The following is a 20,214-nucleotide window of genomic DNA, read 5'->3' on the forward strand; positions in this document are numbered from 1 at the left end:
AGAAGACTCTAAAAAGTGGAGAAAAGAAAGCAGATCAGCTGGGACCTCTGGACACACGATGAGTTCCCAGTGTTTCTGTTTTTTTTCCCCTCGTATATCCCAGACCCTACAAGCTGGAAATGCCAAGAGACACAGACAAAAAATACAGCAACAAAAGCCAGTGTGTGCTCGCTCGCTCGTTCTCTCTCTCTAACCAAAGGGCCAGGGCGGGGGCCACCTAGTAAGACAGACAATGACTGCACTATTCCAGCCAAACAGGGCAGAAAAAACATGATGGCACCTCCACCCCGCTCAGCAAAGACCAAGGAGGAGCTAGACAACACCCTCCCCAGACTGCAACGCAGTAACCAACCTCCCAACACCCCCAAACCATGGACATGTCAGAGAAAGACAAGCAGGGAGGTGGGCATCCCTCCCACAGCCCCCACCCTACCTCTGTGGTATCAGTGGGGGGCCACACAAAGAGCCTGGACCTCCACCCCCAGGCGGCAGTAATGAGACATATTACCCGCTCCCTACTGAGGTGCTGCTGCCAGAGGGGCCCTAGGGGAAAGTCAGACTTTCACCGTCACCCAGGAATGAGGCCACACATGCCCCACCCACGTAATGTGCACGGACCATGTGGAGAGCAGAAACGAGGCGCACCTAACCCTCCCCACCAGGGAAGCACCTAGAGGCACAGCGGGAGGCAGAAGCACCACTCCACCGGCAGAGTGAGACACCCCACAGAGTGCCAGCGCAGGCCATCTGGGGAAACCAGCCTTCTACGCCCACCTTGCAGTAGCAAGGCAGCAACCCCACTTCTCTTGGCAGAAGTCAGAGGAAGCCAGATAAAACAGAGCGTTTAAATAAGATCCAGGGTCTTAGAATATAATGCCGAAAATGTTGAGGTTTCAACTGACACTCATTTGCCAAAACAAGAACCCGGAAGATAACAAATTGAATTAAAAAAAAAAAAAAGAATAGATGGTGTGAAATAAATAAAGAATAAAAAGCAAACAAAAGAATTAGATGCTGTGATGGTTAATTTTATGTGTCAACTTGACTGGGCCATGGGGTGCCCAGATGTCTAGCCAAACATTCTGGATGGTTCTCCAAGTGTGTTTCTGGATGAAATTAACATTTTAATTAATAAAGCAGATAGTTCTCCATAATGTGGTGGGCCTCGTCCAATCAATTCAAGGACATAATAGAACAAAAAACTGACCCTCTCTGAAGTAAGAGAAGATTCTCCAGAAGAGAACACAGACTTTATCTGCACCATCGGCCCTGCTGGCCTCTACTGCTTTCAGAGTGGACTTGCAGCACAGGCTCCCCTGGGTGGCGAGCCTGCCAAGCTACACTTACTGCACATTTGGACCTGAGAGCCTTCATAATCACACAGGCCAGTCCCTAACAGTAGCGATCTTTCTTTCTCTCTGTCTCACACACACACACACACACACACACACACATCTAGTTTGCTGTATCTCTCTGGAGAACCCCCAGAGATCACCAACACTAAGATGACAGATGTATCTGACAAAGGTTTTAAAGCAGCCATTGTAAAAATATGTCAAAGGGTAATTGTATACACATTTGAAACACATGAAAAAAGGAGAAAGTCTCAACAAAGAAATAGTACCATCAAATAAATAAAAGATACAATGAAGAATCAAATGGAAAATTTAGAACTGAAAAATACAATAATCAAAATGAAAATCTCAATGGAAAGGCACCATAAAGACAACAAAGGAAAGAACCAATAGATGGTAAAAGAGAAGAAGAGAAATTACTCAATATAAAAAGAGAAATAGACTGAAAAATCAAACAAGAGATCAGAGCAGAGCCTCAGGAACCTGTGTGACAATGGCGAAACATGTGACATTCATACATCACAGTAGCAGAGCACAGGAGAAAGAAGAGAAAGCAGAACAGTACTCAAAGAAATAATGTTTGAAAAAATCCCCACATTTGGCAAGAGACATAAACCTATAGATTCAAGAAGCTGAGTGAATACCAAACAGAATAAACCCAAAGAAATCCACAAGATATTTCATTGTCAAACCAAGAAAAACTAAGCACGGATTTAAAATCTTCAAAGTGGCAAGAGAAAAACGGCACCTTACTTACGGAGTGAAACAGATTTCTCATCATTAACTATTGAGGCCAGAATGAAGTGCACACTCCTTTCCAGGTGCTCAGAGAAAGAAACCGTCAACAAACACCTACACCCATCAGATATATCCTTCAGGAATGAAGGGAACATCAAGACATTCTCTTAGTAACTGGGAGAATTTTACCCCAGCCTATCTACCCTAAGAGAATGACTAATGAAAATCTCTAAGCAGAAAGGAATGATTTGAAAAGGAATTCTTGACCATTAAGAAGGAAGAAAAAACAATGAAAAGAGTAAAACTAATGGTGGTGGTGGTGGTGGTTTAGTCACTAAGTCATGCCCAACTCTTGCGATTCCATGGACAAAGGAGCCTGGCAGGCAGGCTACAGTCCATGAGATTCTCCAGGCAAGAATACTGGGATGGATTGCCACTTCCTTCTCCAGGGGATCTTCCCAACCCAGGAATGGAACCTGGGTCTCCTGCATTGTAGGCGGATTCTTTACCAACTGAGCTACAAGGGAAGCCCAAAAATAAGGTTAGATGGATTTTATTCGTCCTTTTGAGTTTCCTAAATTATGTATTGACAGTGGAAGCAAAAATTGTAACACACTATGATGTGGTTATAAATATATGCAGAGGAAATGTTTGAGATAATTGTATTATAAATAGGGGAGGATAAAGAAATATAAAGAAGATAAGGGGTATATATGTCACTTGAACTGATACTATTATGACACCAGTAGATTAGAATAAGATATCAGTTCAGTTCAGTTCAGTTGCTCAGTCGTGTCCGACTCTTTGCAACCCCATGATCTGCAGCACGCCAGGCCTCCCTATCCATCACCAACTCCCAGAGTTCACCCAAACTCATGTCCATCGAGTCGGTGATGCCATCCAGCCATCTCATCCTCTGTCGTCCCCTTCTCCTCCTGCCCCCAATCCCTCCCAGCATCAGAGTCTTTTCCAATGAGTCAACACTTCACATGAGGTGGCCAAAGTACTGGAGTTTCAGCTATAGCATCAGTCCTTCCAAAGAACACCCAAGACTGATCTCCTTTAGGATGGACTGGTTGGATCTCCTTGAAGTCCAAGGGACTCTCAAGAGTCTTCTCCAACACCAAAGCTCAAAAGCATCAATTCTTTGGCACTCAGCTTTCTTCACAGTCCAACTCTCATATCCATACCTGACCACTGGAAAAACCATAGCCTTGACTAGATGGACCTTTGTTGGCAAAGCAATGTCTCTGCTTTTGAATATGCTATCTAGGTTGGTCATAACTTTCCTTCCAAGGAGTAAGCGTCTTTTAATTTCATGGCTGCAGTCACCATCTGCAGTGATTTTGGAGCCCAAAAAATAAAGTCTGACACTGTTTCCACTGTTTCCCCATCTATTTCCCATGAAATGATGAGACCAGATGCCATGATCTTAGTTTTCTGAATGTTGAGTTTTAAGCCAACTTTTTCACTCTCCACTTTCACTTTCATCAAGAGGCTTTTTAGTTCCTCTTCACTTTCTGCCATAAGGGTGGTGTCATCTGCATATCGGAGGTTATTGATATTTCTCCTGGCAATCCTGATTCCAGCTTGTGCTTCTTCCAGCCCAGCATTTCTCATGATGTACTCTGCATATAAGTTAAATACGCAGGGTGACAATATACAGACTTGATGTACTCCTTTTCCTATTTGGAACCAGTCTGTTGTTCCATGTCCAGTTCTAATTGTTGCTTCCTGACCTGCATCCAGGTTTCTCAAGAGGCAGGTCATGTGGTCTGGTATTCCCATCTCTTTCAGAATTTTCCAGTTTATTGTGATCCACACAGTCAAAGGCTTTGGCATAGTCAATAAAGCAGAAATAGATGTTTTTCTGGAACTCTCTTCCTTTTTTCATGATCCAGCAGATGTTGGCAATTTGATCTCTGGTTCCTCTACCTTTTCTAAAACCAGCTTGAACATCAGGAAGTTCATGGTTCATGTATTGCTGAAGCCTGGCTTGGAGAATTTTGAGTATTACTTTACTAGCGTGTGAGATGAGTGCAGTTGTGTGGTAGTTTGAGCATTCTTTGGCATTGCCTTTCTTTGGGATTGGAATGAAAACTGACCTTTTACAGTCCTGTGGCCACTGCTGAGTTTTCCAAATTTGCTGGCATATTAAGTGCAGCACTTTCACAGCATCATCTTTCAGGATTTGAAATAGCTCAACTGGAGTTCCATCACCTCCACTAGCTTTGTCCGTAGTGATGCTTTCTAAGGCCCACTTGACTTCATATTCCAGGATGACTGGCTCTAGGTGAGTGATCACACCATTGTGATTATCTTGGTTGTCAAGACCTTTTTTGTACAGTTCTTCTGTTTATTCTTGCTGCCTCTTCTTAATATCTTCTGCTTCTGTTAGGTCCATACCATTTCTGTCCTTTATCGAGCCCATCTTTGCATGAAATGTTCCCTTGGTATCTCTGATTTTCTTGAAGAGATCTTAAGTCTTTCCCATAGTTGTTTTCCTCTATTTCTTTGCACTGATCACTGAGGAAGGCTTTCTTTTCTCTCCTTGCTATTCTTTGGAATTCTGCATTCAGATGGGTGTATCTTTCCTTTTCTCCTTTGCTTTTCGCTTCTCTTCTTTTCACAGCTATTTGTAAGGCCTCCCCAGACAGCCATTTTGCTTTTTTGCATTTCTTTTCCATAGGGATGGTCTTGCTCCCTGTCTCCTGTACAACGTCACGAACCTCCGTCCATAGTTCATCAGGCACTCTGTTTATCGTAGAGTAAGATTAGAGCAACTACTAAAAGAGCAGAGATCCACTTAAGAACAGCTAGATAAATGAAAGTGGAATTTCTTTTCCAAGAAGGCAGGAAAAAGAAAACAAACAAAAAGCCAAAACAAACAGCAAACAAAAAATAAATAAATAAAATGGCAGATGTGAGCTTTAACATATCAATAATTACATTATATGTTAATGGTTTGGATATACGAATTAAAAGACAAAGATTAGCCACTGAATCTAAAAACATGACCCAACTATGTTTTGTCTACAAGAAATTCATTTCAAATATAAAATTTAGGCAGGTAGCTCAGCTGGTAAATAATCCACCTGCAATACAGGAGACCCCGGTTCGATTCCTGGGTCAGGAAGATCCTCTGGAGAAGAGATAGGCTATCCACTCCAGGGTTCTTGGGCTTCCCTGGTGGCTCAGATGGTAAAGAATTCACCTACAATGCGGGAGAGCCAACCTGGGTTCAATCCCTGGGCTGGGAAGATTCCCTGGAGAAGGGAACAGCTACCCACTCCTGGCCTGGAGAATCCCATGGACAGAGGAGACTGGCAGGCTACAGTCCATGGGGTTGCAGAGTTGGACATGACTGAGCGACTTTCACATGATAGATAGGCAGGTTGAAAGTGAAACATGGAAAAAGAAACATCATATAAACATGTATCAAATGAAACCTGTAGTGGCTATATTAATATTAGATAAAGGAGACATTAGAACAAAAAAATTTCTCCAGAGACACAGGAACATGTACAGGTTTCCCTGCAGTCTGAAGGCAGTGCATTCCTATGAAGCTTTCCTAAGCCACAGTGGGGCACAGCGAAGAAACAGTCGACCACCACAGGACACGTGTGCTAACAGACGCAGAGAGTAAACGGAGACAAAGCGCAGATGAAGCTCTCCTAAGCCACAGTGGGGCACAGCGAAGAAACAATCAATCACCACAGGCCATGTGCTAACAGACACAGAGAATAAACGGAGACAAAGCGCAGATGCTCCCAAACACGACGGAGTCATGGCCTGTCTGATGCTGAGGTGCTCGTGTAGTGCCCAGGGGTGAGCTTGGCAGTGCCACTCTTGCTGCTTGGGGGCACACTGCCACCATAATAGCTTGCTGTGAAACAAATGCTGAGTACTATCGTCTCTTTTCACCTTGTTTCATAAAAGCATAAATCCTCCACGGGTTTCTTTTGGTTAGTGGGAACAAGTACTAATATAGGTCTTTCATAAAACTGAAGTGGCATTAAGAGAACTTTCGAAAATTGGGGGCATATTATAATGATAAAACGATCGATTCATCAGGAAGACACAGCGACTCTAAATGTGTAGATGCCAAGAAAGGAACCATAACACACGTGAAGCAAAAACCGACGGAACTGAAAGGAGAAACGGACAAACGCACGATTCCAGTGGGAACTTCAGCACCTCTCTCTCAGACATTGATAAGGCAACTAGACAGGAAGTCAGCAAGGACAGAAGAGAACTCACCACCAACCAACAGGATTTAACTGGCATTTATACACACAGCTCACAATAACATTTTACAAACATTCTTTTCAAGTGTACCCGACACATATGTGAAGACAGACCATATCCTGAGCCATAAAACAAGTCTCAATAAACTTAAAAGAATTGAAACTTTTTTCCAATTTAGTATATTCTCTAACCCTAATAAAATCAAACAAGAGACAAATAAGAGAAAGATGATAGGAAACTCTCCAAACACAAAGGAAACAAACAGTTCTAAATAATGTATCGAAGAGGAATTCTCAAGGAAATTATAAAATATTGAACTGAATGAAAATGAAAATATAAGACATCAAATTTGAATGACATGGCTAAAGCAATTGTAAGAAGGAATTTATATTACTAAACACTTTACAAAAGAAGGAAAAGTCTCAAATCAATAATCTAAGCTTCCACCTGAAGCATTTAGAAAAGGAGGTACAAAACAAACCCAAATCAAGTAGAAGAAAGTAAACAACAAAGCTAAAAACAGAAAGCAACAAAGTTGAAAATACAAACAATAGAGAAAATCAATTTTTGAAAAAGTTTGCTCTTTGAAAACACAGTCAAATTGACATACCTCTGGCAATACTGACCAAGAAAAAGAGAAGATATAAATTATCAATATCAATAATGAAACAGGGTACCACACTACAGACCCAAGAAACATTAAAAGGATAATTAAGGAATACTACAGACAACTCTAAATGCATTAGGCCACATGGATGAAATAGATTAATTTTTCCAAAAACACAAATTACTACAACTCACCCAATATAAAATATAGTCCAATAACTATTAAGGAAAGTTATATTGTGATTTTAAAACTTCCCCTACAAAAGGACAGACATATTGATCAATGAAATAGAATTGATGATCTAGAAATAAACCCTTATATTTATGATGTAAATTTTTTTAAAAATAAATATGCCAAGGCAATTCAGTGGGGAAAGTATACTCTTTCCAACAAATGGTGCTGGGACAAGTAGCTATCCACAGACAAAAAAATTAAATTGGACCCTACCACACACCAAAAATGAAGTCAAAATGGATCATAGACCTAAATATATGAGCCAAAACTATAAAACACAGGAGTAAATTTGCATGACTTTGGATTAGGTAAAGGATGCTTAGATATGACACCAAACGTGCAGAGGAAAACAGGGAAATTGGACTTCATCAAAATAAAAATCTTTTTTACTTCAAATAACACCATCAGAATAGTGAAAAGATACTTCATGAAGTGTGAGAAAATATTTGCAAATCATCTGAAATATCTGGTAAGGGTCCAGTGTTCATAATGTATAAAGAAATCTTACAGGTCAATAGTAAAATGACAACCTAATCTTTAAGTGGGCAAAGGATCTGAATACATATTTCTCTAAAGAAGATATAAAATGGTATATAATCATGTAAAAGATGCTCAACATCATAAGTCATTAGGAAAATACAAATCAAAGCTAAAATGAAACCACTTCACTTCATGGTTGGCCGGTTAAATTTAAAAATAAATTTTATAGTATGATTAAAATTAAAAAGATAGACAAGTGTTGGTGATGTGTATGCGTGTGCTCAGTCACTCAGTCATGTCTGACTCTTTGCAGCTCCATGAGCTACAGCCCACCAGGCTCCTCTGCCCATGGCATTTTCCAGGCAAGAGCACTGGAGTGGGGTGTCATTCCCACTCCAAGGGATCTTCCCAGCCCAGGGACGGAGCCCTCACCTCCTGCATCGACAGGCAGACCCTTCGCTACTAGTGCCCCCCGGGCAGCCCAAGGGCTGCTGAGGGTGTGGACAGCCTGGGACACTGTGCACTCCTGGTGGGGGTGACAGCCTGGGACACTGTGCACTCCTGGTGGGGGTGACAGCCTGGGACACTGTGCACTCCTGGTGGGGGTGACAGCCTGGGACACTGTGCACTCCTGGTGGGTGTAAAACGTCGCAGCCGCTTTGGAAGCCAGTCTGGCAGTTCTTCAAAAGGTTAAATACGAGTTACCACGTGACCCGGAAGTCCCACTCCTAGGTGCATGTAAGAGAAATGAAAACATTCCACACAAAACTTTGTACACAAATGTCCATAGCAACATTATTGACAACGTAAAGCAGTGGAAACAACCCAAAACGTGCAACGATGAAACACAAACACAAGTGGGTACAGCCACACAAAGGAATCGTCTTTGATAATAAAAACAATGAACTGCTGATACTTGCTATAACATGGAGGGACCTTAAAAACACAAAATTCCACATCTCGTAGGAGTCCATTTGTATGAAATGTCTGGAATAGACTAATATAAAGAGACAGAATATATTAGTGTTTGCCAGACGCTAGGGGAATGGAGGAATGGGAAGTGACTACTAATAAATACAGGGTTTCTTTTTTAGTTGATGAAAATCTTCAAAAATTAGTGATGATGCTAGTTGCACAATCTTGTGAATATACAAAATGCACTGAACCATTCACCACTTTGATGAATTTTATAGTAGTTGAATAAAAATAAAATCATTATTTGAAAAAATAAAAATAAATCTCTAGGCCCAGAAGCTCCAATACTTTGGCCACCTGATGTGAACAGCTGATTCATTGGAAAAGACCCTGATGCTGGAAAAGACAGAAGGCAGAAGGAGAAGAGGGAGACAAAGGGTGAGATGGCTGGATGGCATCACCGATGCAATGGGCATTAACTTGGGCAAACTCCGGAAGATGGTGAGGGCCAGAGAAACCTGGCATGCAGCAGGCCACGGGGCTGGGAAGAGTCGGACTCAACCAGGTGACTGAACAACGGTGACAACAGGCCCAGATTACGGAATTCTGCCAAGCGTGGTTTTCTTTCTGCAATCTTTTTTATATATTATTTTTAATTGTAGGATAATTACAATATCGTGATGGTTTTTGCCATACATCAACAAGAAACGGCCATAGGTATACACATGTCCCCTCCCTCTTATAACCCCTACCACCACCCTTCCCTCCCAACCTTCGAGGTTGTCACAAAGCATCATCTCCGGGTTCCCCGCATCACACAGCAAACTCCTGCCAGCTATCTATTTTACATACGGTTTTTAAAAATTAACACCACTTATATGCAATCTCTTCTAGGAAAATAGAACAGGAAGAATTACTTCCCAGTTCACTTTATAAAACTTGTATTATCCTTATTTAAAAAAAAAAAAAAGAACAGACAAAAGTAGAAGAAAGAAAGAAAAGTAAGTATGATCAAAAGTCATCATCAGTATAGATACAGGAAATGATGTGACAGTCAAGGGCTTATACAAACAGCTCCACAATAAAAAAACAAACAGCCCAGTCAAAAATGGGCAAAAGACCTCAACAGACATTTCTCCAAGGAAGACATTTAAATGGCCAGTAGGCTTATGAGAAGAAGCTCGTCATCACTAATCATCAGACAAATGCAAATCAAACTACAACGAGCTGCCACCTCATGCCAGCAGCGTGGCCGTCACTGAGAAGTCTAGAAATGACAAATGTTGGAGAGGGCATGGAAAAAAGGGAGCCTTCCTTCACTGTTGGTGAGAATGTCAGTTAGTACAGCCACTAGGGAAAACAATAAGGAGGTTCCTCAGAAAACTAAAAATAGAATCACCGTAAGATCCAGCAATCCCACTCCTGGGCATACATCCAGACGAAACTCTAATTCAAAAGGATACACACACCTGGATGCTCACAGAAGCACTATTTACAGCAGCCAAACATGGAAACAGCCTAGATGCCCAACAACAGATGAAGGGATAAAGAAGAAGCGGTGCATACATATACAGTGGAACGCCGCTCAGCCATAAGAAGAACGAATAATGCATTTGCAGCAACACAAATGGACCTAGAGTTTGTCATACTAAGTGGAGTAAGTCAGAAAGACGAAAACAAGTATCATACGATACCACGTACCTGTGGGATCTAAAATATGGAACACATGAACCTATCTACCAGATAGAGACCTCTGTAAGAAAACTGAAGATACCAAGGGAACATTTCATGCAAAGATGGGCACAATAAAGTGCAAAAATGGCAAGGACCTAACAGGAACAGAGGAGATGAAGAAGATGTGGCAAGAATACACAGAAGAACTGTCCAGAAAAGCTCTTAATGTCCCAGATAGCCACAATGGTGGGATCACTGACCTAGCACCAGACGTCCTGGAGCGTCAAGTCAAGAGGGCCTTAGGAAGCATTGCTACGAAGAAAGATAGTGGAGGTGGTTCAGCTGGACGAGTGGAGTAGTTCAGCTGGATGCAGCTGAGCTACTTCAAATCCTAAAAGATGTTGCTGTGAAAGTGCTGCACTCAATATGCCAGCAAATTTGGAAAACTCAGCAGAGGCCACAGGACTAGAAAAGGTCAGTTTTCATTCCAATCCCAAAGAAGGGCAATGCCAAGGGCAATGCCAAAGAATGCTCAAACCACCGCACAATCGCACTCTTCTCACATGCTAGATTATGCTCAAAATTCTCCAAGCCAGGCTTCAGCCAACAAAGGTGTAGTGCTTTTTTGCCAACAAAGGTCCGTCTAGTCAAAGCTATGGTTTTTCCAGTAGTCATGTATGGACGTGAGAGTTGGACCATAAAGAAAGCTGAGCACCAAAGAACTGATGCTTTTGAACTGTGGTGTTGAGAAGACTCTTGAGAGTCCCTTGGACTGCAAAGAGATCCAACCAGTCCATCCTAAAGGAAATCAGTCCTGAATATTCATTGGAAGGACTGATGCTGAAGCTGAAACTCCAATACTTTGATCACCTGATGTGAAGAACTGACTCATTTGAAAAGACCCTGATGCTGGGAAAGACTGAAGGCAGGAGGAGAAGGGAACGACACAGGATGAGATGATTGGATGGCATCACCGACTCGATGAACGTGGGTTTGGGTGGACTCCGGGAGTTGGTGATGGACAGGGAGGCCTGGCGTGCTGCGGTTCATGGGGTCACAAAGAGTCAGACACAATTGAGCAACTGAACTGAACTGACTGAGGTTTCAGCAGTTCGTGAACCAAGAACTTCCAGATGTACAAGCTGGTCATAGAAAAGGCAGAAGAACCAGAGATCAAATTGCCAACATCTGCTAGATCATAGAAAAATCAGGGGAATTCCAAAAAAAAGACTCTACTTCTGCTTCACTGACTATGCTAAAGCCTTTGACTGTGTGGATCACAACAAACTGCGGAGTATTCTTAAAGAGATGAGAATACCAGGCCACCTGACCTCCTCCTAAGAAACCTGCATGCAGGACAAAAAGCAACAGCTAGAACTGGACTTGGGACAACGGACTGGTTCCAAATCAGGAAAAGAGTAAGTCAAGGCTGTATATTGTCATCCTGCTTATTTAACTTATATGCAGAGTACATCATGAGAAATGCCGGACTGGATGACTCACAAGCCTGAATTAAAATTGCCAGGAGAAATATCAACAACCTCAGATATGCAGATGGCACCACCCTTATGGCAGAAAGTGAAGATGAACTAAAGAACCTCTTGATGAAAGTGAAAGAGGAGAGTGAAAAAGCGGGCTTAAAATTCAACACTCAGAAAAACGAAGATCATGGCATTCAGTTCCATCACGTCATGGCAAATAGATGGGGAAAGAGTGGAAATAGTGTCACATCATTTTCTTAGGCTTCAAAATCACTGCAGACAGTAACTGCAGTCACAAAATTAAAAGACGCTTGCTCTACAAACCTAGACAGTGTATTAAAAAGTCAGAGACATTACTTGCCAACAAACGTGCATATAGTCAAAGCTATGGTTTTTCCAGCAATCACGTATGGATGTGAAAGTTGAACCATAAAGAAGCTTGAGCACTGAAGAATTGATGGTTTTGAATTATGGTGCTAGAGAAGACTCTTGAGAGTCCTTGGACAGCAAGGATATCAAACCAGTCAATCCTAAAGGAAATCAACCCAGAATATTCATGAGAAGGACAGCTGCTGAAGCTCCAATACTTTGGTCATCTGATGCAAAGAACCAACTCATTAAAAAAAGACCCTGATGCCAGGAAAGACTGGGGGCAAGAGGAGAAAGGGGTGACAGAGGATAAGGTGGTTGGATGGCATCACTGACTAGATGGACATGAGCTTGAGCAAACTCAGGGAGATAGTGAAGGAAAGGGAAGCCTGGTGTGCGTCAGTTCATGGGATCACAAAGAGTGAGACACAACCCAGCAAATGAACAACGACAACAGAACAAACACAGACTCACAGACGTAGAGACGCAGAGACGCAGAGACGTAGAGACGCAGAGACGCAGAGACGCAGAGACGCAGAGACGCAGAGACGTAGAGACGCAGAGACGCAGAGACATAGAGACGCAGAGACGCAGAGACGCAGAGACGTAGAGACGCAGAGACGCAGAGACTGTCTGTGAGTCTGTGTTGTTCTGCTGCTGTTGTTCAACAGGAGGAGGGGGGAGAGGGGTGTGCTGGGAGGTGGGCGTTGGCAGGTGAAAACTATAGGGTTTAGAATGGATGAAAATGAGGTCCTAAGGTGTGGTACTGTGATATACCGTACTATATCACAGTAATACACTGTGATACACTGTAATGGAAAAGAACATAAAAAGAATGTATTTATGTACAATTGAGTCGCTTTGCTGTTTATCAGACACTGGCACAACACTGTAAATCGACTGTACATATGCATACAGGCCACCTTGATAAAATATCAGCAAATGGAACTAAGCAGTGCATAAAGTAATTGTGTGCCATGAGCACATGGGTTTTTTCCAGGAGTGCAATGTTGGTTCAGTATTCAAAAGTCAATCAGCGTAATCCACCATTAACAGGCTAAAGGAAGAAAATCACATAATCATACCAAGGCAGAAAAAGTATTTTACAAAACTCAACACCCATTCATGATAAAAACTCTCAGAAAAATTAGGAATCCAAGGACTGACTCAGCTTGATAAAGAGCATCTGCAGAAAAGCTGACAGCTAACATTACACCTCAGCAGTGAAAACGGAATGCTTTCCCCTGAGCCTTGGAGAATGGGAAGCACGTCTGCTCTCACTACTCTGTTAATTACTGTGACGGTGGGCGTTTTAGCCACTGAAATCAAGCAAGAGCCAGAAGATAAAAGGCACACAGGGGAACTTTCCTGGTGATCCAGTGCTTAAGACCCCGCCTTCCAACGTAGGGGTACAGGTTGGTACAGGTTTTACCTCTGCTTAGGGAACTAGACCCCACATGTCTCATGGCCAAAAAAACAAACTTGAAATGGAAGCAACATTGTAACAAATTCAATAAAAACTTTAAAAAATTAAAACATAAAAGGCATACAGGTCAGAAAAAAAGAAATCATTCCTATTTACAAATGACACAGCTATCTATATAGGAAATCCCAAGGAATCTCCAAAAAATCTCCTAGAATTAATAAGTGAGTTCAGAAAGGTCAGGAATATAAGATCAACTTACAAAAATCAGTTGTATTTCTTTATATGTTTGTGTGCTCAGTCACTCAGTCATGTCTGACTCTTCGCGACCCTAGGGACTGTAGCCCACCAGTCTCGTCTGTCCATGGAAATTTCCAGGCAAGAATACTGAGTGGGTTGCCATTTCCTGCTCGAGGGGATCTTCCCAACCCAGAGATCACACCCTCCGCTCTTGTGTCTCCTGCTTTGGCAGGAGGATTCTTTACCCCTGTGCCCCCTAGGAAACCCGCATTTCAGTATACTAGCGATGAAACTATATATGGACACCAAGATTTAAAATACAATACCATTTACAATCTAACAAACACGTACAGGACTTGTATGCTGAAAACTATAAAATTCTGACTGAAGAAATCAAAAACAGTCTAAATAAAGGGAGAGATACTCCATGTCATGGATTGAAAGAGCCAGTACAGTAAAGATGCAATTCTCCCAAACTGAATAAAACGGGAGGGATCTGTCTGGTTTAAAAGATTTACAGTATGGCTACAACACTGAGGCCTGCATGACACCAGCAGAGGGGCAGACACAGAGCTCACTGGGACAGAGATGGACCCACGCACGCATGCCCAGCGGGCTGTCTGCAAAGGTGCAAAAGCAGTTCAGTGGAGGAAATAGAGCATTTCAACAAGTGTTGCTGGGGCAACTGGATGTCCACAACCCAGAGAAAGGGAGGAAGAAGGGAGGGAGGGAGAGAGAAAAGGGAAGGAGGGAGGGAGGGGGCGGGGGGAGCACACCTCAACCTAGACCTCACACTTCATACAAAAATTAACACAAGACGGATCACAGGCTTACATGTAAAAGAATAAAAATGTTAGAAAAAATATAGGAGAAAATATTTGATTTAGGACTAGGCAAAGAGTTATTAGATTTTATGCCAAAAGCGCAGTCCACAAAAGAAAAAACCACTAAACAGGACTTTATCCAAATTAAATAGGTATGTTCTTTCACAGGTCAAGTGAGGAGTATGCAAAGACAAGCTACTGACTCAGAGAACATATTTGCAAACCATACATCTGACAAACAATTCATATCTGGAATATATATATAAACTGTACAGCAAAAGAACAATCCAGAACATGAGCTAAAGATAGGAAGAGCTATTTCACTGAAGAAGACGCACAAACAGCAAATCAGCATGAGCAGATCTTAGCACTATCGGCCACTGGGAAATCCATGACGATACATGTCTGCACAGCCAGAATGGCTGAAGTTAAAAACACCAAATATCAGTGAGGAGACAGAGAAACTAGATTACTCATACACTGCTGGTGGATCCAAAAGAATACAGGTCTTTGAAAGATGTTAGTTTCCTAAAAAATTAAACATACAACCCAGAAATTGCACTCTTGAGCATTTAACCCAGAGAAATGAAAACTTTCATTTGCACAAAAACCTGCCCACAGGACTTCCCTGGTGGCTCAGTGGTAAAGAATCTGCCTGCCAATGCATGAGACACGAGTTCAATCTCTGATCCAGGAAGATCCCAAGTAACTATTGAGCCTGTGCTCCCGAGCCCAGGAGCTGCAGCTACTGAGCCCACTCGCCACAGCCACGGAGCGCACTCGCCCAGCCCCTGAGACCTGCACAGCCTGGAGCCCGCGCTCCACGACAAGAGAAGCTGCCGCAACAAGAAACATATGCACCGCAACTGGAGAGCAGACCCCAACAAAGACCCAGCACAGCCAGAAATAAACAAATGTTTTTTTAAAAAATCTGCCCACAAACGTGTAGAGCAGCTTTATTCATGATAACCCCAAGCAGAGACAACACACACGTTCTTTACAGGTGAGTATTAAACGCTGTAGTTCACTCACACCTTGGGGACCACTCAGCAAAAAAAAAAAAGAAAAATGAAGAAACTGCTGACATGCAATAATCCAGATGTGTCTCCAGAGAATTATGCTGAGGGAAAAAAAACCAATACCCCAAATCACACAGGGTCTGGTTTCATCTACATAACATTCTTGAAAAGGCAGAATTATCGATGTGGCAAAAGGCAAGTGCTGACCAGGGATGAGGGCAAGAGAGAGGCGGGCGTGGCCCTCAGAGGGCAGCAGGACACCCTGCCGACAGGACACTGTCTCCACCGCAGCAGGGTCACCGTCCTGTTCTGGGAGTCGCCTGTTTTGCAGGCTGTTGGCAGAAGCAGGCAAAGCATACATGGGCTCTCTCTGTATTAATTCTTACAACTGCATGCGCACCTACCTTACCACAAATAAAAAGTTTCATTTAAAAAGAGAGCCAAAAAATAAATAAATAAAAAGAGAGCCAGTTCCCACGTGTCCCTGCAGGTGCCTCATGGCCCTGCCATCCTCACCTTCAATCTTGGCCTCTTTAACCTGTGAATTCCAAGGCTCTATTCCCACTAACTGCCCGTCTCCTGGGACTTCTTGGCGACAGCTGGTCTGGAATCACTCTGGAAACGCTGTGCTCGGCTTCCAGGACACGGCACACTGCGGGGGCTCCAGCTCCCCCCAGGCCCGCCTCGCGCTCTTCTCTGGCTCCTTCTCTCCTACTTGGCTTCTGCGTGTTGGAAGTCTCCTGACAGCCAAAGGCTCACACAAGCTCCATTTTTAGCCATCTTGCTTCTAGCTCCACACATTCACACTGGGCGATCTCATCCTGTCTTGTAATTTGAAACATCACCCATGACTTCACACATGCACCCTCAGCCCTGCTGTCCCCCCGAACTCCCTTCTCATACACTCAACTGTATACTCAGCACCTCCACTTGGATGAAACAGTGCGTTCAGCTTCCTAGGGACAAAGCAGAGTGAGTTCTCAGTGTCCACCACAACATTCTGCTAAACAAAATTCCGCAATCACCTTTCTCAGTAAAAGGCACCACCGTTCCTAATGGCTCAAGTCACAGCATCTTTGATCCCTCTTTCTTTCACATTAAACATCACACTGAACCAATGAACAAGTTTGGTCTGCACTAACTTCAAAACGGAGCTTTTCACCTACATATCTGAAGGCCCCTTCCTCAGATCTTCACAAAACGAGTGCAGTGATCAGATGCAAAACCACACGTGCTTAACCATAAACCCACATTATTTACCGCCTATGGGCCCGCTGAACATAGTCACAGCCCAGGATGAAAATGTGGATAGGTCCTGTGACGATCAACACAAGTAGAAAACACAGGCTGAACTCAGTAATTAAGCATCCCGTCCCAGCTGCCGTGCTTCTCACCGAGACCATCGTCCCTCCTCCGCGGGCCTGCACAGCTGGCTGCTTTCAGAGGGAAAGGACAGCGCAGCCCTCTCTGCCCACCACGCCTCGCTCTGTCCCTCCTTCCAGGGCCTCTGACCCCGGCGCTACTGACGCAGAGGAGTGGGCGGGGGGACAGTCCTCCGTGCACGGGGCCCACTGTCCCAAGATAACCCACCTCCCCAGCCCGGCAGGAACTCGCAGCTGACTCATCCCTCACAAGACACTTGTGTGGGCTCTTTCAGGACCCGTCTGACCACACTCCTCAGAACCCAGACGGCCATTTCTCCTCAAGACGGGGACCTGCCTGCCACCACCGCCAGCGCCTCAGCAGCCAGTCTCCGTGAGGCGCCGGGCGGCCTGCTCTCCCCAGGCGGCACAGGTGCTTACCGCCCCCCAGCCCCAGCCCCCCACCCCTAGCCCCCCAGCCCAATGCGCAGGCCTGAGGCGCCGCCCCTCGAAGGCTCCATCAAGGAGCATTTGTCTGAGGCAACCACGAATGCCCCGACCCTGGGCTGTGGGGAAAGACAGCCTCTCCTGCCAGAGAACACTCTTCAGATGTCCTCTCTGGGGACATTCCTGGCGGTGCAGTGGTTAGGACTCTGCGCTTCCACTGCCGAGGACCTGGGTTCAACCCCTGGTGCGGACAGAAGAGAACAAAGCCTGTCTGATCTCCAGCAACTGGCCCCGTAACCCCTCCGTGTGGAGCAGACTCAGCGTTCTCAGCCACGGGCTCCGGGCACCAGGCTCATGGCCCACACCCTGCATGGCATGCCGGTGCCCTGCAGACTCCCCAGCACTGTCCCGCAGGCTCTGCATGTCTGGCTCCCAGACCCCACAGATCTTGCTTTCCCAGTGCCCCTGACCTGCCACCCCTGCCCCTCGTCCTCCTGCTCCCTTCGCTGAACTTGCCGTTACTGACTGGCATTATTTATCGAAAGCCTCCTGCCACCACTGTGCCTGTAGCGTCTGCTCCCAGTGTGTCCCCTGGAAATATGTCAGGGGAGCCTCTGTGGCCCTTCCTGACCAGCGCCTCCCACCCACCCACCCCTGGGGGCACAGGCCCACCAGGCTGAGTCACCTGGGCAGTGGCCAAGTCCCATGGCTCATGCAGTGCCCCGCTCGGTGGGGCTGGCAGGGACGTGGCCATCTCCAGCTATTTTTAGGGTTTGTCTTTGTGGAAATTGTTCCTGGATTGGCTGCAGGGAGAGAATGGCCAAGCTCCTCATCACCGCCCTTGTCTCTGTTTCTCCCTTGATCAAACCAAGCCTGTCATCAGACACGACTCTGTCTCCAAGGAGGGCTCTGGCTCAGTGGACCTCGGGCCAGCTTTTCCATAACTCACCCTCTGCCACCTTCCTGCCCAGCCGGCACTTACCAAGCACTGCCAGATGTGCAGCCCTGAGACCCACCAAGTCTCCATGAACTCTAAGACGAGTCGCAGAGCAGAGGATTCCAGCCTGTTCCTCCCATCCTTGTTCACGCCAGAAGCGCGTGGCTACTCCAGAGGCTGGCGGCCCGAGCCCCGCCCCAGTGCACAAGCGACAGGTTCAAGTGAAACAGCTCACACTCCCCAAGTCCCCTCCACAGCTCCCGGCACAACACACCCTCCAGCCACCAAGACACAGCGATCCACCAGCCAGACCTTCCAAAACTCCTGTTTCAAATGCACTGCCTTTCTCCACTCCCTCTAACTTAACTGTTCTCGTGCCCATGATCACAGGACTCTAGAGCATAGCTCTGTGGGGATGGGGGGTCGTCACATAAAAAAAGACACCGAGAGCAACCCAGGAGTCCCCAAGAAGAGCCTCAGGTGGAGGGGAGGCAGGCATGAGACACGTCATCAGGAAGCCCCAGAGGGCCTTATACCCAGCTTCTGTCCACAAGCACCAACCCCCAGACCACCCTACACTGCTGGGCTGGACTAGAGTCCTAACGACAGGGAAGACGGGGAGGGCGGGCAGGAGAGCAGGAGGGAGACTCAGAGGGAAGCAAACAAAGGTATACAACATACTTCCCACCCCCAGGACCCTGGTTCCCACCCCCAGGATCCCCCAGACCCCACTTCCCACCCCCAGGACCCTGGCACAATCAGTGCATCCTCCCTGCACCTCGGCCCTGCTCCTCCCATTCACCAGGCAGCAGCCTGCTGCCTCAAGCCCAGAACGAGTTAACTAGCTTCTCCAAGCCTCACTCCCACGTCTGCACGCAGGGCTCTCGTCACCAGCAGTGGCAGGTCCACCTCCTCTGGAATTGTTTTTTCTAACCTTCACCACCCAGCCCTCACCTTCACTTTCAAAACAGAAGTTGCCTGGAGACTCCAGAACCCAGGTCAGTGGCCCTGCAGGGGAGCTGCCCGAAGGAGCCTGTGTCCCATCCTGGGGGGAGAAGGCAGCCCGAGTCTGGACAGAAGCCTCGCCCCAAGGGGGCCCAGGAGCTCCCGGACCAAGACCCGACTTACGTTGTAGAGGATGTCGGTCCAGCCCTCCATGGTGATGCACTGGAACACCGTCAGGATGGCGAACAGGATGTTGTCGAAGTTGGTGATGCCGAAGTTGGGGCCCGCCCAGTACTCCCGGCACTCAGTGTCACCCTCGCACAGCCGCGCCGGGGCCTCCCTGCCGCATGGGAAGTCACCCACCGGATCTGCGTCTGCGAGGAGAAGAGCAGGCAGGGCTGCACTGAGGAACCCCGAGCTCTGCACCCCACTGGGACTGCGGGGCCCAGACCTCAGCACGGGAGAAAGGGATCAGGCACCAAGGGAAACTGCCTCCTGGCACTGCTGCACATGCCCTGTCTCCATCCTCGGCCCCAGCCTCAGACCCACCCTCTCAGGAACAGCTGGTCAACCTCCCCTTCCCCACAGAAACTGCCCATCACTATGTAAATATGCTGAGAACTCATTCACCTTAAAATCAAAAACAACCAACTCCTAACCTCCTACTCTTCCTATCGCCATCACCCCAACTGTCCCACAGCCAAACCTCCACCCAGACTTCCCCAACACACAGGTCTGCCTGTCACTCTGGAGCCAGAACCAAGCTGGACGGAGCCCTGCAGCCCCGGTGCTCTTCAGGCAGGTTGACCAACACAGGCCCAGAGCATGGCTGGGCCTCAGGGCCCAGTTCTCCTGGCACTGGCCCCAGCAAAGGGGACACACTCTTGCTGGCAGCCAGGAGCCACACAAAGAGATGC

General features: G+C 45.8%; 1 protein-coding gene across 5 annotated transcripts in view; it reads right to left on the reverse strand.

Moving 5' to 3' along the window:
* Positions 1-20,214, reverse strand: part of CACNA1B (calcium voltage-gated channel subunit alpha1 B) — a 213,472-nt gene that overhangs the window by 140,520 nt on the left and 52,738 nt on the right. For all 5 annotated transcript variants that reach the window (XR_015136010.1, XM_086323921.1, XM_086323922.1 and 2 more), the window contains exon 6: positions 19,481-19,671. Coding sequence is in view for 4 of the 5 variants with exons in the window: in XM_086323921.1 (XP_086180047.1) it covers positions 19,481-19,671 (191 nt within the window). In the remaining variant the exon portion in view is untranslated. The remainder of the gene's footprint in view (positions 1-19,480; positions 19,672-20,214) is intronic.

Source organism: Bos grunniens, chromosome 11, assembly GCF_055505025.1.
Source record: "Bos grunniens cultivar Pamir isolate PY7600 chromosome 11, Bosgru_T2T1.0, whole genome shotgun sequence".
Taxonomy (NCBI): Eukaryota; Metazoa; Chordata; class Mammalia; order Artiodactyla; family Bovidae; genus Bos; species Bos grunniens.